Here is a 26,376-nt window from a genome sequence, read left to right on the forward strand (position 1 = left end):
TGTTCATTATATCAACTATGTGAGCTATCAAGGTAATCTATATATAAATTCTATCTAAATTTATTTATATTAAAAAAAGGGAGATGAAAATCTGGGGATGAGATGAGATCTTAGTGGGGGGGAGCTGCGTTGTCCTTGAATTTCCCACTTTGAAGGTGACATCTCCCGCACGCATCTTTTGAAAAAAAATTGTAGCCCAGAAGCGAAATCCTGCCGTTATAGGGGGTTGCTGTCCGGGGTGAAGTTGAAGATAAGTGCAAGTCAAGGGTCCATTTCGAACTATTTTTTATTAACCGATGTTATTTCTTTTCTTTTCTTTTTTTTTTTTGGCAATCGGCTGCTCAACTTTGGCAAATCAATACCCTCATCTGCTGGTCGCGTGATCAAAAAGTTTCTTGAAATTGTATTGTATATTATCTGGTCTTTGAAAAGAAGGTGGTTTACCTTACTCTAATGGATTTTCTTAAGAACCGTTTATAGTCTTAAATATATGCTATATTTCATGTGACAATGTCTATTGAATTCAATCTCTGACTAAAAACAGCGGTAATGATGTAATTATTAGCAACTTTTTGGGCGATAATTTGTGCCTCCAGTTTCGAAAGATTTGGAGGAATTGAATCCGCATGAAGAAGCAATTTCCTTATCCTTATGATTGATAACGTAAATTACTTTATAACTTTCTTCTTCTTTCACTTATATACTTTTTGAGACTTCTAATATTTTGTTCGTGGTTGAAAAAAGAAAAAAAGAAAAGGAGAAACATCACATGGTATAAATTAATAATTTTTATATTTATCAATATAAAATAAAATTATAAATATCTTTTAAATAAATGTCGTCTGAATTTAAAAAAAATTTTGTTCAAAAGGAATCTGATTGATCAAATATAAATGCATAGGAATCAAAGTAAGAATATTTCTTCCTATGTCATAGACAATTAAGTTTTAGGAGGTAATATGGAAATCATAAAATTAAAGAAAACCAAATTTTATATTTAGTCAATCAAATTGCAACGTCACTAGTTTCTTCCTAAAGACATGAAGGATGATACTTGTTTGGTTTACAAATGTGATTTTAAAATCACAACTTTAACCTAATTCTATCCACAACAAAACAAAATCACTCATACAAAGTTAAAGAGTGGACCCCATTTATATTACTTTTTTTCACAACAAAACAAAATAACTCGTATAAAGTTAAAGGGTGAGCCTCATTTATACCACTTTTTTTTTAAATCAAAATCTAATTTTAAAATCCTATTTTAAAACTAAACGCAGTATTAATTGCCCAAAAAATTTAAATCTTAGGAAGACAATGCGCTAGGACCAAAGTTCAGGGAGGTTTTCGCAATTATAGCAAGTAAATTTAAATGTGGGGAATCATCCTGTGGTACATTTCCCAACCGTCAGATCTGATGGGATGGCGTGAGATGATCGATGAATCCGTGAACGTTGGCTGGCAGAAAAAGAGCAGTAAACATCTTGTAGGGAATCCTAGGAAATTAGTGGACCAACGAGAATAGGAAATTCTTTCGGTCCCTGCCCGGTCCATTCGAATATATGCGAGTCTATCTATATTTCCATGCGCGAACGTAAGCGTGTGCGTGAGAGTTAGTATTTATATATTTTGAAACTGACAGTTGATTAATGGAAACATGGCATTACAAAATCATGGCAGGAGATGAGCTACTTGTAAATACATGCCCGATATGCAGATACATGCATTCAACATTTCTTTCCATTGACAGCCATCTCATATAGGATCATAACGATTATATGTTATTGTAATGTTTATAAATTTATCGCGTGCATTTCATATCATGACATGTGGTGTTGTTGATCACAAGTTTATGCTTACGACAATCAAGGATGCCTGCACCTTCTCCTTTGCGTACGATATAGAGATGTTTGGGAAAATATTGATGGTCTTTTTTCTTTTTTCTTTTTTCTTTTTTTTATGGGTAGCTATTAATAGTCGAATATAACATATACCGGATTTGATTATATCTCCCAAAAACTAAGCAACAGGTGACGATTGATCGAGGGACCCTTTTAAGGAAAGATTAAGGATGGTGCCGTTGGCTGTCTTCTTCTTCTTTGGGGAAGTCATAGTCAGTTTTGGGATATTGCAAAAAAAAAAAAAGGCTTTGTTCCATTAACTAATCCATTACGTGCAGTCAAAAACGACCGAGTGAGTTCCTTCCCAATCAATCTATTTAACTAAAACTTCCGCAATACAACAACGCGGCTTCCTGTACATCATATGTGTATATATATGAGAAGCTTCACGTAGCCATTGCAACACGATCTCGACAACCACCCTTTAATTTCTCTAGTTTGTCCCAGTCCGGATATCTTTGATTAGCTAGCCTTTGCCTTATTGGAAAAGCGCGATGTCTGCCTCGGCGATGCTGGAAGCTGTGGAGGATGCCTCCACGCTCGCGAAGGTGGCTGTGTTCCTGGTGGTTCAGGCTCTGGTGTGCCTCATCCTGTTGAACTCGTCCGACCTGTTCTCGAGGAACAAGATGAGCAGGTCGTTTAGTTTCAAGCCAGCTCGCTCTGTCAGCATCCGGCGGATCCTAGCCGTGATCTCTGACCTGCCGTTGGGTGGCGAGCCTTCCCCCTCTGGTTCTTCAGCCGGGAGGTCGGGGATCACATTCCCGGAATATTTGAGCATGGAGGATCTCGCCTCCTATTAAATCCAGTTTCACATCATCTGTGAAGTAGTAGTGCCCCTTTTCTTTTATGTATTGTGTCTTGAAGTATAGAACTGATGATTTGATTGTATTGGTTGGAGAAGATTCTTTTAGTCATTGATTAGTGAAACTTACAACGATTTTCATATCTCAGGAACTCATTAAACTCGATATTCTCAAATATGCTTTAAAATTTACTGCGACTACAATATCATCTTGTCTGACTCATTCCATGCATATCCGGCAGTTTCCCCGACAGTTAAAACCGATGAGTATAACTAGGAACCAAAAAAAAAAATTCACAACATTGACGATTAAGAGTTGCAAAGTGATGGAATCTCAGAGCTTTTGAGCACCGATCTATATCATGAGTCTTCTTCAATGATTAAAGAGGAAGAAGAATATAATATTAATAATATTGTATTTATGTTGTCTTAATATAAATTTCAAACCTGGCATCACCGGGGATGTAGCTCAGATGGTAGAGCGCTCGCTTAGCATGCGAGAGGTACGGGGATCGATACCCCGCATCTCCATCTTAATCTTATTTTCCCTTTTGTTTTCGAAACTTTTATTTGTTTTTTGACTGCAAATTAAATAGATAAAGTAACAAAACTCCAATTTTCTCTTATTTTCCTTTCTGTTTTTGAAACTTTTACTTATTTATTTTACGACTGCAAATTGTAGCAAAACTCAAAGCAAATCAATTCGCACTGACAGTGAAAATGTAATCTTTCTTTAAAATTAATATATATAATATAGATAATAACTTCGTCCGTATTGTTTTCTTTTTCTTCTCGCTGTTATTTAAGACGGAGCAAAAGAAATCACAAGACTTGAAAAATCGAGCCGATTCCACCCGAATATTTGGTTCTTTTTTTATTAAAAAATTATTCTGATTAGATTATAAAGTCGATTCTATATTTATTTTTTCTTAATACGAGTTTAAGTCTGAAAATATAAAAATTGAATATCCGATCTACTCTGGATTAATTTAATTTATGTAATTTTGAATATATTCAAACATATTGAGGTCTTGTCTTATTTCCCAATTTTAGTGTACTGAAATTGCGATGTTATTATAAAGTGCATCTTGTTAGTTTCACGTAATGAATTGCCAAAACGGAGATATTCATTAAAACGGATAGTTTATAATGGATTAACAGTTTTTTTTCCTATTAATATGGGTAACGCGAGAACCGACCCGATAAGACTATACATCGAGTGGAATTAGGTCTTGCGATCCCCCGACCCGACAAATTCGATTTTGTTCCAAAATATACATAAACACGATCTTACCCGATTACCCGACCCGTGATTAACCCCAATCATTTATCTCTTCTCAGTTCATCACTGAAAATCCACTCTCCTTCTGGCGGACCCCACCTGTCACGCAACCCCGCCATCCATTTTCCCAATATCGGGAAATAAAAATAAAATAAATTCAAGGAATCATTTCCTCCCAGATAAGATTCGAAGGCGCCATTCCATTCTCTCTCCATCTGAACATCGTCTTTGCTTTGTCTGTCCGGACCTTCAACATCAGCAACCGATGTACTTTTGTTGGTCTTGATTCGATCCGATTCGATTCGACGTGGATTCAGCCGTAGTTCAGTCCCAGCCCCCGGCCGCTCAATCGGGTCCCCGACCATGAGCTCTACCCTGAAGAAGCTGCAGGTGGTGTCTCCTGTCCCGGCCGACATAGACATTGCCAACTCCGTGGAGCCCTTCCATATCTCTGACATCGCCCGGGAGCTCAGCCTTGGCACCTCCCACTACGATTTTTATGGCAAGTATAAGGCCAAGGTGACTCCTTTACTCGGGACTGATCGGTTCTTCTTCTCTTCTTCCTCTTTTTTTTTTTTTTCGTGGGACTGATGATTAGAGTGCGTCTGCCGCAGGTTCTGTTGTCCGTGCTGGATGAGCTACAAGGATCTAAAGATGGGTACTATGTGGTGGTCGGAGGGATCACCCCGACGCCACTTGGAGAGGGCAAATCCACCACCACCGTTGGCCTCTGCCAAGCTCTGGGAGTTTTTCTTGATAAGAAGGTATAAGCTTTACACTTACCTTGCGCCTTGACGGTCCATTTCTTGACCCGTGTTTCGTCTCTTGTCGAGAATGTGTTCATTAGGAACCGTAGATTTGATGGATGCTGCCTGTTGTGAAACGAATTCATGGATATGCCCAATCTTGTGATATCACCGTCAACGCCCTTGGATGATTCTATTGATTAAAATCATGCAAGTCTTTTGCCTTTTAATAGCCTTGTTTGCAGCTTTAAATTCTTTTATCAATCACTTTGTCGAGTAATGAGCATACCTGTCTTGCTCTGTGGGTGCTTTGCTTGAAAGTACTTACGTTAAGAAATATAAGCTGGTTTTGTGCTTTGATAGTATTAGCTATTGATGCTCTCTACTGTTTTCACATACTTAATCTATATATTGCCTTAAGGCCAGTGGCAATTACTTGATGGAAGAGAGAAAATGGTGCATAAGTCCGCAGCTTTTCTTCGCGTATGCTGGATGATCGGTGTTATCTATTTTCAGTGTATCGATAGTCTGCTTGGGCTAGTTTACTGATCTCACTTCTCCATGATACTATACTTAATGTTTAAATCCTCAATCATATTATTACAGGTCACTTAAGTTACTTGATATTGTTCGAGAAAATCAGCTATTACAACCTTTAGTAGTGTGTGTTTTATGTTTATTTCATTTTATCTTGTGATTCCTAGGTGGTGACATGCCTACGTCAACCTTCGCAAGGACCTACTTTTGGAATTAAGGGTGGGGCTGCTGGCGGCGGCTATAGTCAAGTCATTCCCATGGATGAATTCAATCTTCATCTTACAGGAGATATTCACGCAATTACCGCTGCAAATAACCTCCTAGCTGCGGCAATCGATACCCGTATATTTCATGAGTCAACCCAATCGGACAAGGCTCTCTTCAACCGGTTATGCCCACCAAACAAGGAAGGAAAAAGGAGCTTCAGTAACATCATGCTCAGGCGTCTGAAGAAGCTTGGAATATCCAAGGACAGGCCAGAGGATCTCTCCCCTGAAGAAGTTAAGAAGTTCGCGAGGCTAGACATTGACCCCAATTCAATTACATGGAGAAGAGTCATGGATGTGAATGATCGATTCTTGAGGAAGATTACTGTGGGACAAGGCCCAGAAGAGAAAGGCATGACAAGGGAGACTGGGTTTGATATCTCAGTGGCTAGTGAAATAATGGCTGTTTTGGCTCTCACGATTTCTCTCGCTGACATGAGGGAAAGGCTTGGGAATATGGTGATTGGAAACAGTAAGGCTGGTGATCCTGTAACTGCTGACGATCTCGGAGTCGGTGGGGCCCTGACTGTGTTAATGAAAGACGCTATCAACCCGACTTTGATGCAGACTCTTGAAGGCACCCCTGTGCTTGTCCATGCAGGCCCCTTCGCAAACATTGCCCATGGGAACTCCTCTATCGTGGCCGATAAGATCGCACTAAAGCTGGTGGGTCCTGGGGGTTTTGTGGTCACAGAAGCTGGGTTTGGTTCCGATATTGGAACCGAGAAGTTCATGAACATAAAGTGCAGGTATAGTGGATTAACTCCCCAGTGTGCAGTTATAGTTGCGACAATAAGGGCCCTGAAGATGCACGGAGGTGGGCCTGAGGTTGTTGCTGGGAAGCCCCTCGATCGGGCATACGTGACAGAGAATGTTGGGCTTGTTGAAGCAGGCTGTGTGAACTTGGCCCGGCACATCTCAAACACGAAGTCTTATGGGGTGAACGTCGTTGTGGCAGTGAATATGTTCTCAACTGATACCAAGGCAGAACTGAATGCTGTGAAGAGTGCTGCAATGGCGGCAGGAGCCTTCGATGCTGTTATTTGTACCCACCATGCCCATGGTGGGAAAGGAGCGGTTAGTTGCATTTCTTCATTATTTCTTCCTTAATAACAAAGAAAGAACTTACAGAACTATGACTAAGAGAACGTCTTGATCATTGAATACCTAGGAGATTGTAATCGAAGAAAGAAAGCGAATAAACTGGAAAACTTCCGCAGTTCTCCCGACTGAAGCAAGTGCAGTGTTTATAGAGATCAAGTTCTTTACATGACACTTTTAGCTAACTGATTTTGTTGTTCTCAGGTGGACCTTGGAATTGCAGTTCAGAAAGCCTGTGAAAGTGTGGCTCAACCTTTGAAATTTCTCTATCCTCTCGATATCAGCATAAAAGAGAAGATAGAGGCAATAGCAAGGTCATATGGTGCTGCTGGCGTTGAATACTCTGAGCAGGTAGAATCTTTTAAGTTGTAGAAAAGGTCAACTGTATATGTTTGAAAAGTCGCAAGTTCATAAACTATTTTGTCAGTGTTCATCAGCATCTTATTCCGACTTTTACCGAAAGATCAATTTTCTATGTGACAACAGGCCGAGAAGCAAATTGAGCTGTACAGCAGGCAAGGCTTCTCAGGTCTCCCAATCTGCATGGCAAAGACCCAGTATTCCTTCTCCCACAATGCTGCAGAGAAGGGGGCCCCCTCGGGATTCATCTTACCCATTCGAGACGTAAGGGCTAGCATTGGGGCAGGATTCATCTACCCTTTAGTTGGGACTATGAGCACAATGCCCGGCCTTCCCACAAGGCCCTGTTTCTATGATATTGATCTTGATACTTCCACAGGGAGGGTGATTGGCCTCTCTTGAAGATGCTCTGTTTCTGTCTCTCTGTCCAGTACGAAGGAGTAATCAATAGCCAAGAATAAAGATGGAAATGCACCAAGTTTGTGACTTTTTTTGGGTTTTACTGCCCTTTGAGATGTCGCTTCGCAGAGAGGTCTTCCTGTCACTTGCCATTTCATTTTCTTATTCTTTTGTATGTTTCCAAGACTGGATTTATATTTAGTATGTCGGAATGAGAATAAAATGGGATCAACATATAGATTCTAATACATGGTGTTGCATTCCCTTTTTATTCCTTATATATAGCAACGACATTGCAATATGTAAGCTGTCGGCGACAAATATATATTTCTTTCCACAGGACATTATTTGATTTAACCACAATGTCATGTTCAGTATTCAGTGGAAATGATGCAGAATGGAATCGCTAAGCAGAGTACGATGTTCTGATAGCAATTCCACTCCATTCATAGTATCACACTGTTCTCTCGAATCTCAACTCATAAATTTTACGAATTGATTGCCCTACAGTTATTTCTGATTTTTCCACTTGTGCCGGTGAGTGGACTTATATTCCCCATCTTGATCATCGAGTTCACGAAGTCCATGACAAAAGCATTGGAGTTACAGCTGTAAGTCTCAACCAGGGGTCGGGTCGTAGAATTGGCCTCCTTACTGGAATACAGTATCTGGTCCGAACTGAGAATGCCCTTTTTGTTCCTCAAGTTTTTGAAGTAGTGGTTATCGAACAGATCAGTTGAGTTCCTGTCTAAAGGAGTGGCCGTGTTACCATCTCCATTCACAGGGCAGAGACTCCGAAGGTCGGATACCAGGCTTGTGTCTATGGTCGTGTCTGGAGCGCCAGTGCCCGAGAAGTTGAGCAGTCGGTTGCTGAAAGTTGCACACCTTGCTAGCCCAATAGTGTGACCACCTGGACTCGACATAAATTCTCATCGTTCACACACCATACGAGCTCAAAATTTTCCACCTAGTTCTACAAAATTGTTGCCACAGGTTACCTGACAAGGCTACAACATCTGTTACGTTGAGTCCCACAGCAGCAAACTTGGAGATGATTGTGCCGAGGCTGTCGAAAGGAGAAGGAAGGGCGTTATTTGCTCCAGTCTGGTTTGCCATGAGCCCGTCCCGTCTTCCCAGCAGAACTCTCCATGTGGGTCCTCCACTCTTCAGTATATTACGGTTCAAAAAGAAAACATGAACATGTCCTTAGATGTTGAGGTGAACGTCTACGCGCATGCTGTTTGAGCAGATCCAATCTGTAGCAAGTACGGGTAATGTAAAAACCAAAAGTAATACTCACCAACAGCACGGAGTCTCGGGCAGCTATGGCTAATATATCAGCACAAGACACGACTCCGGGGCAGGAGGCCTCAACTGCAGTTTTAATGGAATCTATGACTTCGAAACCTCTTGCAGAATTGAGGTTAGCACCAGCCAACTTCTCACTGTCGTTTCCATCCAGTAGAACTGATCCATCGCAGCCCTGCAATGGAAGTGTTCGTAAGTTCTTAGAAAATGACTTTTTTGTTAATTATTAGTTCAGTTCATGGAAGTGACTACAGAATCCAATTATTTTCGAGAAGAATTTGTTGTAATGAGAATTCGGGCTAGATTACTGTGAAGCCCGATGTCCTGTGATCATGGTTAGATAAAAGCATTACTTTTGGAGCATGCAATAATTTCTCAGAAGCTTCTTTCAAAATTAAGGAAGGAATCTCTTACATTTACAAAGCAGTCATGGAAGTGAAGCCGAAGCAGCGAAGCGGCCATTCTCATCTCTGTCATGATCGCGGTCTGGACTCCTCTCCGCACGATTTGGAGAATGTTCGGGCATGTCTTCATGTAATAATCTGTCGTGAGCTGAGAATTCACGGTCCAAGATACCAAAAGCAGACTCGTTATGAGAGTGAAGCCCCTGAAACTTGCTGGACCCTCCATCGATAAATACTTTGGAAGTAGCTCTCTATACCCAGACTTAAGCACGAGTGCATTCGGGGTGCCACTTCCCTTATTTATAACTGGGACAATGTGGAATTTATCGTGCCCCATTACATGTTTTTTATATTCCGAGAAACCATGCCTTTGGTTTTTCAGCTTAGTGCTGATGATGTATGACGGCCACATTAGCCTATATGTTTTGTACGAACTTGAAAAGCTTCTTTGGGATCAATTCATGCATTGAACTTAATCGATTTCCAATTTTATATACCAATAGAACGAAGAATTAGTGGAATAGCGTGCTGATCATTATCGTTTCAAAAAAGCCAAGCCTTGTAGCTCGACCTCGGTTTCACAGTGCACTAAGTCAGGAATGCAATGGAGATTTTAAACCTTATCTGCTTTCACTGCAGTGCAATAGAGAGATTTCATTTTATCTATTAGCAGACCACTTACTGCACGATAAACCGATATTTCCTCAGTCTTTTGCCGGATGACTCGTTGCAAATGCCGTGTTTTAGTACTACTTTTCATCTGAGGATCTTCCCCTGACTTTCGAAACCTGTCAGTTGCTTCAAGTACTTCAATCTCGAACAGAAGTCATGGTAATTTTTTGGTTGCTTTATAGCTTTGACAATTATGGCAAATCGCACTTCATGATCTTGACTGTGGGAATTGTACATTAAACACAACATGATGGTTCATTCTGCAGTAGAGTACATAATAAACATTCTTAAGCTCAGCAAATTCATCACGCAACTGACTGAAAAAGAAAGAACTACTTCGGACATGCTTACAGATGAAATCCCGAACTAGTAGTAATCAGAACCGCCAATCCAGCAACCCACGATGTCCGAAAGTCCACTGCTATCAGAGGAACCGGAACCAGAATCACCTCCAAGCCCATTAGTCAAGCTGTGAACCACGTCCTGTCCCAATTGTTGCCCAATCCCAGAGGCAACTCCACCAATAATCAACCCTTGCATCCCATTCATCATGCCTCCCTGACTAGGAGCAACACCCATCGGAGTCGCATGCGCATAGCTTAGAGCACTTCCATTTGGTTGAAGAACAGTTGTCATCGGAGCTCCATTCGTTGTCCTCAGGAAGACAGTCTGGTTATTTCCTACATAAGATCCCGTAGGGAAGACATTATTCCCCCCGGGAACACCGGTATTCATTCCATAAATAGGTGCCCCACTAGCATAACCGAAGCCCCCTTGATTAACAAAAGGAGCTCCAGGAGGACTAAACTGCGATGCAACCATTGGAAAGCTCGTGTTGTTCGTGGGAGGGCCTCTTTGAGTTGTTATCGGCGTAATAGGCATCGCTGGATCAGCTACATGAGCACCAGCTGGACCGAACCCATCACAGCTTGGGACTGACCGGTTTGAGTAGTTCTTTGCCGGATTCAAAGGAACTTGGACTCTCAGTGGTTCTGTCATAGATTTAGCACAGTCGAGGTGGACGTCGAACCCACATCCTGAGCAGCTATAGAACCAGTGATCAAGGCCCCCTGGGTTCTGGCACAGATCACATCGGAACCCTTTCCCTTCGTAAGCTGGCGCAAACTCCAATATTAGCGGGTGGGAATGAGAACGGTGTGTTATCGAGAGAGGCTTGAGAGTGCACAAGGAATGGTAGTCCTGAGAGCAGACGTTGCAGTTGTAGGAAAATCCGTTCCCGGGGTTCCCACACCCTCTGCAGCGGAAGGACGGAGACAGGATGAGGATCAGGTGGTGGTTCGGGTCAGCTGGGTGGTAGATTTTCCTCGGAAGGTTATAGCAGGTCCCATGGAGGCAGAACTCGCAGGTCTTGCATGCGTAATAGGCCTTCCCTGGGAAGATCTTGATCCCGCAACCGGAACAGGCTGCTTGGAGCTTTTCCGGGAGACTTGTGATCTCTAAGGGATGTGGATGACTGAAGTGAGTGATCACCGGCCTTTGCTCGGTTTCTGTACTCATCATCCCCATCTGTCCCGGTGATCGCCTAGTAACTGCCGAATGCCTATAAATAAGCACAAAGGATTCACAGACGAGTATCGATAGGAAAACACAAAGAAGACTCACATGAACACGCTCCACGGAGAAATCGAGAATGACATTCTGGACGAATCGAGGTTAAGTCGGCATTTCACATTTAGGCAGTGACTCCTGAAAGGGAAGTCTTTGGTTTTGCCTCCTTAACGGCTAGCTGGTGTAGATAACTCCATTGATGTTGTTCTTGCATTACTTTAATCTATCGTTTAATCTAATATTGGATAATACGTATACATAATTACATATTTATACGCGAAAACAGACATAAATTTTAACTCTTTTTTTTGGCTGAAAATTCCTAAAATATATATTCCACGTGTCTGAACAGGAAGCCTCCACGTGTCATCTTCCCTCCATAATATCTTCCGCTCCTAAAATTCTAACGGCTCCCGTTCTTCGGAACCAACTGCTCTGCTGAGCTACCCGAGCTCACCCCCTCCTTCTCTTCTTCTTCGTCTTCTTCTTCTTCTTCTTCAATGGCGATCCAAATCAATCCGACTCATCTCCGCCTTCATTCGAGCTCTCCACTGCCTTCCACCCCGTTGAGTAGTCTGCGAGCTCTCGCTCTTGGATGTCCGCGCTCCATTGGCTGCAGTCAGGGCAGAAGGAACCTCCACATTTGCCGGTCCTCTGTGGTCGATGAGTGGGAAAGGACCTCTTCGTTCACGGAACCGGAGACGCAGCTCATCGAAGCCCTGCTCGGGATTCAAGGCCGCGGTCGCTCTGCTTCTCCCGAGCAACTCAAGGTAATAACAACTGCTGTAACGCTGATTTTTTCTCTTTCAGTGATTTATAGGTCGCTACAGATTTTTCTGATGAATTTGAGCTCCCGAAGGATGTTGAGAGGGCAGTGCAAGTTCTGGAGGGATTACAAGGAGTGCCTAATCCGGTGAGCAATAAAGAGTCTATTTGTGCTTGGGTCGAGGAAGCTTTTTCCAGGTCGTCTAGATCAAAATCGAGATAATGTTGGTAGAAGATTGTTGCTGATGCTTTATAGGTCGAACAGATTGTTTTGATTTCGATGATGGTTCTTTTTGTTATCTGCAGACAAGCTCGGATTTGATCGAAGGCCGCTGGCAACTGATGTTCACGACTAGACCGGGGACAGCATCACCTATACAGGTTAGGATTTGGTTCTGTCTCTCATAACATTGTCCACTGCGAAAGACCTCCGTTTCCCCCTCCCCCCCCAAAACCAACCGACATACTCACAGTACATTAGACCGAGAAACTTGGTTATCCCAGTTCGTGACGAAGAAGTGTTCCTTCTCCTATCATTGCAGAGGACATTTGTTGGACTTGACTTCTTTAGCGTGTTTCAAGAGATATATCTCAGAACCAATGATCCTCGTGTATCCAATATCGTAGTCTTCTCTAATGCAATTGGTGAACTCAAAGTAGAGGTATGCTATGCTACTCAATGTTTATCCCAGCATCTTTTGCTCACATTATTTATGCGCTGCTGCTTGATAAGGAACTGATATATGCACAAGTCTGTCATGAAAAATCATGATTCACATTGGGATTCCTCTGATTATGTTCATCGCTGTTCATCTGCAGGCAGCCGCATCGATAGAGGATGGCAAAAGGATCCTTTTTAGGTTTGACAGGGCAGCATTTTCGTTTAAGTTTCTGCCATTTAAGGTTCCATATCCGGTGCCATTCAGGCTTCTGGGTGATGAAGCAAAGGGTTGGTTAGACACTACATATTTGTCCAAGACAGGAAATCTCCGTATATCCAGAGGAAATAAGGTGAATAACAGAAAAAACTGTCATCTCCGGCATTGTGATTCGACTATCTTCATTCCTAGAAAATTCGAGCACCTTAAAGTAAATTCACAGACATATTAAGATGAAGTAGAAATTTCCTGAAAGCATTATTTGCTTGAAGACCTGGCAATGGCTGTGTAGTGCAGGGAACCACCTTTGTGCTGCAGAAGATAAGCGACCCCAGGCAAATGTTGCTGTCCGATATTTCTACTGGCAAAGATGTTAAAGAGGTAACTTTTCAGCTTAGAATTAGGTGAATTGTCGGAGAAGAATAGTGCTCACTGTCCAAAATAGATTCCCCTTGCTAACGTTTTCTATGCACTAATTTCCTCTGCAGGTTGTAGAGAAATTTATTTCAACCAATCAGAACGACATCAATGGTGAGTTTGAACTAGTCGAGGGAGAATGGAAAATGATCTGGAGTTCACAGGTAGACCATAGTTCAATGAAAATGGTAGCATATGTAGAGTTCTTATATGTGAATTATGTAGTCCACAAGCTTAATTCAAGGGAGGAATATGGATGAAAATGATCTTTACGCAATTAGATTCATTTTCAAGTTTTATTTTTCTTTTCCGCAACTTTGACAATAATTACCAAATGATTCGTCTTGCCTGAGAACTTCTCTTTCTATGTTGCAGATGGAAACTGATAGTTGGATAGAGAATGCTGCTAATGGTCTAATGGGAACACAGGTGACTCTGCGTGATCGCGTGCTAGCCTTGTGCATGTTAATGCATATGCCCCAGTTTCTGATTTCAAGATAATCATGTTTAACCCGCTAATTTTGTTCTCACTGGCTTATAGATTATCCGAAAGAACGGGCAAATAAAGTTCGTTGTCAACATCTTGCCTGGGTTTAGGTTTTCCATGATTGGGAAGTTTGCGTAAGTTAAATTCCACTGTGAAACAATTCATTGCGAAGGAAATACTTCAATAAACATCTCATCAGCATAACAAGTGATGTGGTGAACCTGCAGGAAATCAGACACGAGCACTTACAATCTCACAATGGATGATGCGGCGATAATAGGGGGACCATTTGGGTATCCCGTAGAGATGGAAACCAAGCTTAAGTTGAAACTGCTGTAAGATATCCTACACGAGTCATTCCCTTGAAACTTTCCGTAGTTCAATCTCAACTCACACTCTTCAATCACTTGTTCTGCAGATACAGTGACGACAAGATCAGGATCTCCCGTGGACACAAGGACATCATTTTTGTGCACCTCCGAGTGGATGGATCGAAGAAATGATGCAAACAGCAGGATCAGAAAGATATTTTTGTGGCTGAAGATTCCATTATATCCGTGGCAAGCAATGCCATGTAAATATGTACACTGCATATAAGTAGTTGCTGTGATTTAACAAGCAGAGATCATCTTAGCCTGGTCAGTTTTACAAACCAGTTCCATGTCGAATTGAGATGATGCTCAAACGACCAAACCAAAGAGAATCGGTTTTCTCAGCTCAGTTTTTTCATTTGATTTTGAGGCATTTTGTTCTCTGGCAGCCGGTTAGCAAAATTGCATCATACCTGGATAAGAACACGGCTGTGAGAATGATTGGGTCAGCTGCATCATTGCCATCAATATACCCGATTGGCAATGGAAGATAACGCATTAGGTTTTTCTGGTTCAATCTGGTTTATGGTTCTTCTGGCCATATTCCATATTGAAGGGCGACAGGGACACTACTTGTTGCAAGCTTTTGTACGTGGGAGCACAACGGTTGGGTCACATGTATGCTTTAGCCATCCACATACCTGACTGTCAATGGGAGGCAGCAGAGGGCAAATGGACCATGCTGCCTAAAACCATTCAACGAATATACTGCCCCAAATGATCAGTAAATTTCAAGATTTGTATTAGATTGTTCCTAAACGAAGCACATAACATTTACCCGATTGACAGAAGATATCCAGCAAATGACGCATTTACATACTCATTGCAATGAGAGTTTAAGCTAAGTACAGATTCACTACAAGTTCAAGTTCTTACAAGTCCCTTAAAGACCTCAACACGAGACCAGAATCTATGAACAGTCAGAACCTACCCAAAGAAAAGAGGATCAAAAGTAATATCTGAAGAGCAAACACACGAGAATCTAGGTACTAATGGATGCCAAGAGACCGAACTAAACAAGGATTCATTCTCCTTCGGCAGTTGACAAATATGGATGGAAATTGGTTAACACGCCTTGATAATTCCGAGATAGTCACTCCATCGAGTGAGAGTCAGCCTACCAAGCAAGTACACCCCTCACCATTACTCTTCCACCTGCATAATCTTGTTAATCTACTCTGTTGTTCTGCTCGTCTTTCTTCATGTCCAATTCAACAGGTAATAATTCGTCCTAGACTCGATTGTTCTTTCTTTCTCCCATCTCTGAACTCGCACCCATTGCCTTCTCTTCCATACATGCATCCTTGACACCTTCATTCTCTGCACCCTCATCAACCTTTCCCTCTGCAGCATCATTCCCTGCATAAACCATAACTACTTCCTTGTTTTCTCCACACATACCATGAGCATCTGAACATCCCTCGCTCTCATTGTCAGATCCATTCTCAACTACTTCCTCATTGACATCCTCAGACACTTGGTTCTGCCTCTCCAGAATCTGCAACCTCCTCCTCAAATCGTCCATCTCCCTTTCCATCAAGAAAAGGCTTTCCCTCAACGTTAGATTCTCTTCCTCGAGCTGTGAGATGTGGGCGTCCTGATCATCCACTCGGTTCTCCGGCATATTGTTATAATCAAACCCATAAGATGGACAAACCATTTCGAACCGACTCATTTCATGATCCAACCGGCTCAACACACTATTCTCCCCTTCCTCCACATCGCTCTCACCCGATCCATTGTTTTCCTCCTCATTCTCATCCTCATCACCGTCGTCCTCATGGTCTCTGTTATCAAACACGCCCCGAAGCCTAATCAAGCCCTTCATGGACCCGTACCCGTCCACGCCCCACTCTTCCTTCGCCATGTCCACTAAGACCTCTCTCGATGGGGAAAACACAGGTGTAGGCAACACAGTGGGCGTGACAGGGCAAGGGGACACCAGCGACGCAATCCCACCTGACTTCTTTGCCCGTATTATGAACGAGGTTGTGTTCCTTGGCGCGTAAGGTGTGAACCTGTTATTGAACTTCTTCTTTGGGTAAAATTTGCGAGGTTGCAGGCGGCTCTGGGACTGCAACTCGTGCAGAGTGGGGGGCTTGTACCCTCCCATAACAGCATTACCGCTCAGTGAAGAATTCGGGTTTCGGGCCTTTCTCGGTCCTTGGCGCTTATCACTCGGGTTTTTGCCCTTCCAGTTGCTCCGACGGAATTTCGTCGAATCCAGGGGAGGCTGTGGCTGCGGCTGCTGCTGCGGCCACGGCTTGTAGCTTCTGTTCAACATCGAAACCTGCGATTGACTTAACATCTGAGGCTGACCGATCAACTGTGGATGCTGACTCAAGACCTGAGACTGACCTAGCAACTGCGGCTGGTTCATCACCTGAGATCCACTCATCAGCTGTGACAGACTCACCATCGCCTGAGAAGGCTGGCTCATAATCTGACCGTGATGCATCATCACCGGTGACGGATTCATCATCTGAGACTGATCGTTCATGGCAATTCAACAACTGTACTGACCACTCAGAAAAGGAAAAAAAAAAAAAAACGATCAGGAGCCCAAAATCAACCCCCCAAAACACCAGCAGTGAGATCAAAACCCTATCAGCGAAAATCTCCGACGACGCCGAATCTCAGTTGATCTCTAAAGGCAACAAGTTGATGAATTCTGGATTACCGGAAACTACAAGAATTCCAGACTCCCCCTTTTACGTATGAATTAGCAAATCCGCGACACCCTAACGATTGATCGACCGGAAACGGATATGAAAGCCTCCAAATTTTCCGGTCAGCACTGAAATTGAAGAGTCGATCTGCCAGAATTGTTCGTCAATTTCTAGTCGCGGCGGATCTAAAGAACTACCGGAGGAATCTGAATCTTTCTTTCATGTTTTTTTTTTGTGCTTTATTTATTATTATTATTTTCCTTCTTTAAAGATGCTTTTCTGCAGAGGGGGGAGAGAGAGAGAGAGAGAGAATTGGACGGTTGGAAGTATCTGATCGAGTTTGACGGCTGTAATATTCTTAATCGCGTCCGCCACGTATGAAGTTTGGGTCCATTTCGGCCCATCAAGAGAGGGAAGAAATGGGCTCGCACGCAGAATAGAACGGTCCATTAGGAGCCCAAGGCCCAACCCTCTACTATTATGAGGTGAGCTGAGCTGAGCTTGCATTAAATCTTACGTCATGGAGTACCAGAGGTCTGCTAGTGCCCGTGCTAAGCACGGAGATTTTATATATATGCTTTGATATCACTAAGATTATGGTGATCTAAAATTGATTAAATTTGCTAATTACGTCATTGGGTTCACTCTTACTGAATCCCCAATGATTTGTGATGCGTGTCAGACGATCACATAGTTAAAATAATGTTTCGTTCATCGCATGCTAAATTTCCCGAAATTTATTAGAAAGGCAATGTGCTTAGGGCCTACATTGAGGGATATTCAACATTATGTTAATTAATTCTTTGATTGAGTTATATAATAGAGTCCCCATGTTCACGCTATATATAAAAGCAATATAAGGAATCAAATCTCTATGCAAATCCAATTCGCAGAAGTCCATTTTGACTGAATTCCATGAGGATGTCGTATGAAACTCTCCTCCTTGTCGTCAACCCGGTACGAGGCAATTTTCATGCTACTCTCTCTCTCTATTTTATTTATTTATTTATTTTTTTCGGGTGGATTGTGGGGTCGAAGCCCTAAGAAAATAAAACCGAACTTAACAAATACAAAGATGGGATAAAGACCCTCCAATAAAATTGCTAAACAATAGCACTCCTAGGCAGATATTGATAATAATGTAGACCCATCGGTAATTGCAAAGAGTTTTGTGCCAATCAGTCTGTATAGAAATTTTCTTCTCGGCATGTATGTTTTACCTCAACCAACCATGCTAATCTATCTTATCACACAACGTGAAGAAGCATCGGGAACAAATATGAAAATAATCTTTTAAATACATGGAGAATGAGTCATGACCTTCAATAATCGCATCAATCTTATTAGCTTCTTTTTTTTTTCCCTCTCGATTTACTTAAAAAAGAAATAATTGTATCCAAGAATGAATAGATTTTCAGAGTTAGGAGGAGTAAATATAAAAAAAAATTGATCAAAATTTGAGAATTATATGTAATTTTTTTTAATACGTGAAAATTTTAGGAGGAGTTGAGTGCCACCGTAATCCTCTCGGTACATCCCTGATTTTATCTAATTTCATGTGGATGGGCACTCTTTACATAGCCAAAAAGCCCAATTGATTGATGGGAGACTCGAATAAACATTACCAGTTTCTGAAGGATTTGACCGGTCAAGATCCGCGTCTGAACTGAACTTGAGGTAATTTTGGGAGCAATGGGGACATTAATTAAAAATCTGAGTCCACGTGAAATCTTCATGTGGCTGAACCAGCCAAAGGCATTTCAAGGTACAGTGTTGGGATCGAGTAGAACCCACGCCGCATATTATAGTTTACTTGGAACACGGATCGGAACTCATGAAACGGCGCTTTGTAGTTATTACGTATCAGATGGGTCGTATATGAGGACTCTTAAGGGGTGAACACAGGCTCAGCTCGGTTTTTCTTATCATATCCAAATCAAAATCGAAGCCAAAAGATCTCGCATTCAAGGATGCAGAAGAACCGATTTTTCTGGTTATAATCATCTCGGAGGGTTCTGTTTGGTTTTTTACATGGCTTTGGTCCAACCAAGCAGTCGCCGGTGGGCAGGATTTTGTCTTGCACGCATCAATCGAAAGCCGTAGTACGCAAGGCAAATCATGTCCCCGATGTTTACGTTGTGATGGTTTGGTTTGATCATGATCATGGGCCGGTCCTAGTATGAGCTAAGCCAATATAACCAGAAAACACACCGGCAAGAACCAAATTTTCATGCTCGGTTTCAGTTCCATGTTTTTACCCCCACCGGGGCCGAACCATGTGAAGTTTGGCAAATGGTAGATGGATGATGGAGGGATAAAGGCATTGCCCTTTTTCCAGTGCAGCAAGGGAAAAGGGATTATTAGATGATGGAATTGAGTGTCCATCGTTTTCCATAAGGAAAAGATCCAAAACACAGCTAAATTTAGCTGTGTTTCTTTTTCTTTTTGATAAGTCAGACAACCAAAGAACTAATTGCTGAATTTTTGCAATTATTAAGGAGCAAAAAGGTACAGAGAGAAGGTGATCTCATTTGGTCTCATGTGACTTGTCACATGAGGAAAAGTGGTTTAATAACCAAAGATTTGCAGAGAAAGTCAGAAAAGATGCAATTGCATCACATGTTCAGGCTCCTTCCAAGTCCCGACCCCCAATAAACAACACCACTGGATTAACAAATATGTGAAGAAACAGCCTTTTCGGGTTGGATCTATATAATGCCCACATCCCAAAAGCTTGAAATTCCGAAACAACACAGCTTTTGCAGTTTCTTGCTGCCCAAAGACGATGAAATTCTGCCATGGAGCTGCCATTCTCGTGTTTTGGCTTGTCCTTGTGCTGCATCTTCTGAGTTTTCCACTCCTGCTGCATCAGTCGGAGGCAGAGGGTGTTCCCATTTCAATTCCCGGAAGAGTGCCGAGGAGAATGCGGAGTTCGGGGACGACCATGTACATGGCTGGAAGTATGGGCAGAGAGGTCCTTAAAACTGATTGGAAGACTCTGAAGACGAGCCTAAGAAGGTTGCCGCCGAGCAAGTCGAACCCAACCCAGAACAAGCACCCTCTGCATAGTTAGCCACTTGGAAACTCGGTCGGAGTTTAGGATCTAAGGAAGATTAGGAGAAGTAGTCCTGCTGAGGAAGTTTTGCAGCTTCTTGCTATTGTTGAACATATGAGTAGTAGGATAAATCTGATCTCTATACAGTTCCTTGATCATTCCAAAAGATTTTGATATCAAGTCTCCATTGCCAATCGCAGTCTCTTTATTTTCACAATTAGATGATTTAGGGGACACGTAGGGGAAGTGCATTTACAGTCATGGTATCTATATAGGTAAGAAGATCTATTTTGTCCGATCCTCACCCCTCTCTCTTCCGAGTGACCAGTCTGTTAATAGATCTGGAATCGACTCTGATAGTGATAGCCATATTATTTGAGGGCATTCGGTCCTCAAAAGGTGTCTAGTGGTATTCCGGTGGTGAGAGGGCCTGGCCGGTGCGTTTAGACTATCACAGACATATCAGTTGTGCTCGGCAAGCGACTTGCTGGAAACCAGGGAGGACTTCCACTTCTTTTTTTCTTGTCCCACAAAAGAACGAAAGGAACGTCAAACTAAAATGGGACACACCAATTCATTGCACCTTCTCCATATATGCTCTCTTTTCCTTTAGAGAACATGATTTCGTCGAAATAATCCATCGGATGTGTTTTCGTTGCAGACTTATCAGTTTTCTGCCTCTCACGACCGGTGAATTGTGAGAGTCCATTAATTCATAAGTTTTACTGCGTGATCGTGAAAAAGTTCTAAGATAAGCTCATTGCGTATAGAATGATAATCAACCAGCTCAAGAGCCACAAAATTGTCTTCATTTTCGGTTTCCCAAAGAGAAGAGGACCGGGAACAGTTTTCCTTTACCGAAAGACAGTACGATTAGGTATGGCCATTGACTTGTAAAGGCCTCTTCTCATGTTTTACTTCGTCATTGCTGTGTCTCACAAGTAATCCGTTCCTGCTGTGTCTGTCGGGAGTGGAGGGGGTTCCCATTTCAAGTCTCAGAAGCAGACTGAGGAGAATGCTGGCTTTGGTGACAACCATTTATATGACCAAAAATATGAGGAGAGAGGTCTTGAAAAGTGCTTAGAAGACCCTGAAAACAATTCTAAGGAGGGCGTTGCTGAGCAAATCGAACCTGACCCAGAATAAGCATCATCTGCATATTTAGCCACTTGAAACTCCGGCAAGATTGTAGTAAGGAAGATTAAGTGAAGTAGCCCTACTGAAAAAGTTTTACAGCTTCCTGCTATTGTTGAACATGTAAGTGGTAGGAGAAATCTGATTTCTATAAAGTTCATTGATCATTCCCAAAAATTCGATATCTAGTCTCTATTGCTGATCACAGTCGCTTTACTTTCACATAGAGGAACACTTAGAGGAAGTGTATACAGTTATCGGCAAATATATTGGTAGGAGGATCTGGATTATTCATTTCCTGCATTTGCCTCTTCCATAAAACGGGTCTTGTTAGAGATCTGGAATCGAATCTGATACCAATTGTCATATTACTCTAGCATCCAAACCGTTCTTATTAGTGTGTAGAGGTATTACAGTAGTTGCCACGCGTTTGGGCTATTATGCACATCCTCTTTTTCGCTTGTGCTCGGAAACCGGTTTGCTGGAGACCAAAGTGGATTTCACTTTTTCTTGTCCCACAAAGGAATCTTTAAATCCAAATGGGCCAGAGCCATACCATTCCATTGCAGTTTCTCTATATATGCTCTCTTCTCCTTAAAACACCGCAGCATTCTGTCATAATGACCCACTGGACCTATCTTCGTTGCAGAGTTTCAATTTCCCACCTCTCATGATACCCAGGATTTCCGAATTATATCTTCGATGGAGCAGTTGTGTTCTGAATTCAACTCAAAGTTTAGTCTATGAATACAAAAGCTTTACTGCATTATCGTGTAAGAGTCTAAGATCAACACATTCCATAAAAGATGATGATCAAACACAGAAACGACGGACCAACTAAAGAGCCACAAAATTATCTTCATTTTTCTGGTTTTCCATGAAGGATAGGACTAGGAACAGTTTCCGTTAACCGAAAAGATAGGGGGATTATTCCATTGTTGACTTGTAAAGGCTTCTGCTTGACTTGGAAGCTTCCTGATCTGGCTCATATGTCAATATTTATTCCTGCGTATGGATTCAAAGTAATATTTTAAAATCAGATTTTGATTTTGAAAAAGAGTGGTATAAATTATTATGTATGGGGGCCATCCTTTGATTTTGTATGAGTTATTTTGTTTTGTTGTGGAAAAAAAAGTGGTATAAATGTGGCCCACCCTTTGACTTTATTTGAGTTATTTTATTTTGTTGTGGGTAGAATTAAGTTAAAATTAGATTTTAAAATCATATTGGGAAACCACAAAAATGGGTTTTCTCCCGCCTCAGATAATCCTATGCTTCTCTATGTTTCTCCTGAACTTCCCACTGCTTTATCGGCCCAAACTAATGGAAATATAATCCTAGGAGCTTCACTCACTGCTACAGCAGGCTCCAATTCCTCTTGGCTCTCTTCTTTGGGAGATTTTGCATTCGGGCTCCGAGAAATTGATACCAACAGCAGCTTTTTCTTGGTTTGCAAATGGTACGATAAGATCCCGGAAAAACCATGGTTTGGTACCCAAAAGGCACCAATCCAGCTCCATTAGGATCCAAAGTTGAGGTCACTTCCAATAAAGGTGTACGCCTCACTGATCCTCAAGGGAATGAAATTTACAAGTCCGAGTCCTTCATGGGTGCCGCATCCTATTTATATATCCGAAGCGGGGTTCGTCAGCAGACAGCCCATATTTCCACCTCCAAAGAAGTTAATGATATCAGATTCACCAGTCGCTCTAAAGAAGTTAATGAACTGTCTGACGCAGGACTCGGAGCAAGAGCTCCGAACCGAAGCGAACGTGATCCAGCAGACCCACCACAAGAACCTCGTCCGGCTTCTTGGATACTGCAAAGAGGGGCATGAGAGGCTGCTCAGTGCCCACTCATGAGAATGTAGCGAATTTCGTTCCAGACTGTTGCCTGTTTGGTTTATTGTCGGTCCTGAAAAAGATCATGTAAGTAGTTCCAAAATACAGTTGATTGGTTTACTTGTGGAAGATGCATAAATTGAGCATAACCATAGGCTAGACCTGCTGGACCATAACATCAGGCAATGGTACATACTCTTCTCATAGAAGAGCACAAATCAATCATAATGACGAAGGGTTCCAGTTCCTGACAGATGCAAGAATAAGGGCGTGGTTTACAAACTCATCTTTCTAAAGGTAAAAGTCGTGGTCCTGAATATGTTGTATACATCAGTAGAAAGACAGGTGAATCTCTGGCACTATAGGCGTAGTAACACCAAGTACCATTTTTTTTCTTTAAATTCACAAGGAATGAGAGAGCGAAACAAACACCAGGTCGACAAGCCCAAGCTGGGGGACGTCAAGCATACTTCTGCATTTCGGGATTCTCATTGTAGGGCCTTGACATTAGTTTGAGCAGAGTTTGGACCTCTCCTAAGTCTCCTTGCTCAGCTGCATCAATTGCACTTTAGCAGAGGTAGTTCCCCGAGGATGTACTTAGAATTCACTGAGCCCATTAAAGCCTTTCGTTCTTCTTCTGATATGCCATTGCTAGCCAGCTGGAGGAAGAAGATGGCCTTGGCAGATTAGTTCAGAGAAGGCAGGCAAATCAAGTATCCATATCAATCAGGCAAGATAGTAAACCACCATTTAATGCCTAATGTTCGGAAAGTAAGTTTGCAATTGCAAGGGAGTGAATAAATGGCAGAGAAGTGGAGCCAGCGGACCTCCTGTATGTAGGTTTTCACCCAACTGATCCACTACTTCTTTCACTCCTTCCCGATATGCAGCAGAACAGCCTTCACTGAAACTAGACGCTCTTCTTCAGGAATGTTGGGATCGGCTTTTGTGAGATATGTCTCGTATTCAGTGGAAATCCGAAGACCCGGAAACAAGAACAAAGTTCGACTAAAGAAAAGGAAGCAATCAGCAAATTGTGCCATGGCGAAAATGCCAATGTGTCACAGCACGAAGTACAGAGGCGATTAGCAAAGTGTGCCATGGCGAGCACAGTAACGTGCCATGGCAATTTTGGCCGAGAGAGAGTATCTTGCGATTTAGTTTTCATTTTTGTGCGATTGGTTGCAACTGAGAATCTATTCAAAGGAGGAATCTTCCTAGGTGGTTTAGGGATATTTTGAGTCTTGAATCTATAAATATGGGATGAGCCTTGTAAGTCAATGTCGGGTGTGAAATCGGGCAATCGCGTGTAATTCTCTTGGAAAGTTCTCGGGACTTCTCGGGTTATTCTCTTGGAGTCTCTAGGGTTCATAGAGTGAGAGAGTGGTGAGAATTAAGAGGAGTTGTGAGAATTGAGAGGATTGTGAGACTCTTCTCGGGCTTGGGTCTTGTACTGGGTGCTGAGAAACACGAGTGTGATCTCGAGGTTGTAATCTCTAGTTTATTGATCTAATGGAATCTCCTACTTTGTCTGTGGACGTTTCCTCATCATAGGGTTTTACCACGTATATCCCGGTGTTCATTGTTATTTTTTATCTACCTAAATTCCTTGAATTCGACATCTTCCACATCAGCTTTGATATATGAAAGTGATCGAAAGAAATTCTTTTAAGTCAACTTTATCCACAGCCATATTGTTCAGAAGTCTGCTTGTCAGCTGTTTATTTTACTCGGGAAGGCCGAGCTTTCTGGTCATGATAGCCTGATACTCATCCATAAATTTGGTCCCATATCTGAGGCAAAATAAAGAATCCGTCAGTAAGTGCTCTGTTGCATTTTACTCTTTTATCAGTTAGGTCTAGTATTTCTAGTATTTCTTTCGTCCTGTCTCGGGATAATTCCTCTTGTGCTTCTATAGAATCACAACCATTTTAGGTTTGAAAATTTAGATTTCCAGGGACCGGTGACCGTTTCCGATATGCCACCGGAGTCTACTGGGTTCGGGATGAGAGAAGCTCTCCAGCTTTGCAGAGACATCCATCTAATAGTCGAGGTAGTTGGAGCCCGCCATCGCTAGAGCTTCTATGGAGACCGACACTGCATGAGCCACTAGTGTTTCCTTGAAGGACGATAGACAAGGCACACAAGGGATTGCCAAGACTTCAAATCTTTGACAGGGTTTTAGTTAGTTTTTGGGATTAATTGCTTAAGACGACTTCATGTTAGCAGTTAATATAGGTGTGAATATATATACCGATGATTCTATCTCTTGAAAGTGGAAGATTAAGCAAATTAGTTTTCTTATCACAGATCACAGTTTCCATAAGAATCTCAGCAACAGTTACTGGAAAATTTGGCGTAGATTACTTGAAAATTCTGTATGCACCTCAGTCAAACGTATTATAACTGTGCCATTTATATATATTATATCATTGATATTATATTTATCATGATCAGAAAATCGTTTGGTTCGAATGTAGGTCATCTCGACTTCGGATGTCCCAGAGTATGTAGTTCCCCATATCAACACAAATGTCGTCTTGCCAACGAAAGGAGCAGAAACTCATAAGAGATCAAAATGAGCTAAAACTTGTCGAGAAGCTCCTGTAAAATTGGGGAAAACGAGCTACTGTCGTGCTTACACTAAAGGAAGAGAATGCATGGAAGCAGAATCACCATGCCGAACTCGATTGCATGAATCTAACTGTTCTTTTTCCATTTTTATTATATCAAACACGATGTAACATTCAACTGAAAAATGTTTTTTTTTTCATGCTCAAATTGAGTCTCTGCTATCTATATGAGTTGCCTTAGGAGAGGCAAGTAGCAAGTAAGCAACTAAGACGACTCCTGTGGCCATGCTTAAACATTATCGTATAGAGATTCCATTTTATTTCATATCCCCATGCTAAACATGCAAGAGCACGTGTTCGATTCTTGCCAGAATCACTCCGTTTGCCCCTTTATTTTGATTTCGCATTCTTATATTTAAGCTCACGAACCTCACGTAAAAGACAGAAAAAATGTAAGGAAAACAATACTTTCGATCATTAAGCTTTAACATTTTTGTCATTTTTTTACCTAAACCTATGTTTTTTGCCATTTTTATTTTCCAAATATTTTTCCCCTCTCGCAACTTTAGTCCTACCGTCACATTTTTTCTGTTAAATTACATTGACATGGATTTTGAAGCCAATAACAGTATACTATGTGTCACTTCTCTTTCAAAATATTGATTTCAAATATTATTTAATAATTTCAAAAAAACATTTAAGTTTTTCAAAGATTAAAAGAGAGAGAGAGAGAGAGAAGAAAAGAGTTGGACGATGAGAAGGGAAGGGCCAATTGCCCCGTCCCGACCTTGCCCTCTAATTTAGACCAGTGCCCTTGGCCAGAGCCATGACCCGACTCC

At 41.9% G+C, this 26,376-nt stretch overlaps 6 protein-coding genes and 1 non-coding gene across 7 annotated transcripts; 4 read left to right on the forward strand and 3 right to left on the reverse strand.

Moving 5' to 3' along the window:
- Positions 1–2,267: 2,267 nt before the first annotated feature.
- LOC116211691 lies at positions 2,268–2,895 on the forward strand. The gene has a single exon (XM_031546168.1). The coding sequence runs from the start codon at positions 2,396–2,398 to the stop codon at positions 2,699–2,701; it is 306 nt and encodes a 101-aa protein (XP_031402028.1). The 5' UTR covers positions 2,268–2,395; the 3' UTR covers positions 2,702–2,895.
- Positions 2,896–3,161: 266 nt separating this feature from the next.
- On the forward strand, positions 3,162–3,234 carry TRNAA-AGC. The gene has a single exon. It is a non-coding gene; the product is annotated as a tRNA-Ala (tRNA).
- Positions 3,235–4,150: 916 nt separating this feature from the next.
- LOC116210971 (formate--tetrahydrofolate ligase) lies at positions 4,151–7,751 on the forward strand. The gene is made up of 5 exons (XM_031545139.1): positions 4,151–4,504; positions 4,600–4,749; positions 5,436–6,611; positions 6,840–6,986; positions 7,122–7,751. Exons 1-5 carry the CDS (start codon positions 4,349–4,351, stop codon positions 7,395–7,397), a joined length of 1,905 nt encoding a protein of 634 aa, XP_031400999.1. The 5' UTR covers positions 4,151–4,348; the 3' UTR covers positions 7,398–7,751.
- A 91-nt stretch (positions 7,752–7,842) lies between these two features.
- LOC116210972 (peroxidase N) lies at positions 7,843–9,480 on the reverse strand. The gene is made up of 4 exons (XM_031545140.1): positions 9,117–9,480; positions 8,695–8,877; positions 8,393–8,558; positions 7,843–8,304 (listed from the first exon to the last, which is right to left on the reverse strand). The coding sequence occupies exons 1-4, from the start codon at positions 9,441–9,443 to the stop codon at positions 7,883–7,885; spliced, it is 1,098 nt and encodes a 365-aa protein (XP_031401000.1). The 5' UTR covers positions 9,444–9,480; the 3' UTR covers positions 7,843–7,882.
- A 534-nt stretch (positions 9,481–10,014) lies between these two features.
- On the reverse strand, positions 10,015–11,467 carry LOC116211693. Its single transcript, XM_031546170.1, has one exon. It carries the CDS (start codon positions 11,303–11,305, stop codon positions 10,145–10,147), a length of 1,161 nt encoding a protein of 386 aa, XP_031402030.1. The 5' UTR covers positions 11,306–11,467; the 3' UTR covers positions 10,015–10,144.
- A 290-nt stretch (positions 11,468–11,757) lies between these two features.
- On the forward strand, positions 11,758–14,646 carry LOC116211267 (probable plastid-lipid-associated protein 12, chloroplastic). The gene is made up of 11 exons (XM_031545560.1): positions 11,758–12,117; positions 12,207–12,260; positions 12,419–12,493; positions 12,655–12,774; positions 12,932–13,123; positions 13,288–13,371; positions 13,479–13,571; positions 13,783–13,836; positions 13,949–14,028; positions 14,122–14,229; positions 14,313–14,646. Exons 1-11 carry the CDS (start codon positions 11,848–11,850, stop codon positions 14,395–14,397), a joined length of 1,215 nt encoding a protein of 404 aa, XP_031401420.1. The 5' UTR covers positions 11,758–11,847; the 3' UTR covers positions 14,398–14,646.
- Positions 14,647–14,983: 337 nt separating this feature from the next.
- On the reverse strand, positions 14,984–17,203 carry LOC116211266. Its single transcript, XM_031545559.1, has one exon. The coding sequence runs from the start codon at positions 16,763–16,765 to the stop codon at positions 15,497–15,499; it is 1,269 nt and encodes a 422-aa protein (XP_031401419.1). The 5' UTR covers positions 16,766–17,203; the 3' UTR covers positions 14,984–15,496.
- Positions 17,204–26,376: the final 9,173 nt, after the last annotated feature.

This window comes from Punica granatum, chromosome 6 (assembly GCF_007655135.1).
Source record: "Punica granatum isolate Tunisia-2019 chromosome 6, ASM765513v2, whole genome shotgun sequence".
NCBI lineage: Eukaryota > Viridiplantae > Streptophyta > Magnoliopsida > Myrtales > Lythraceae > Punica > Punica granatum.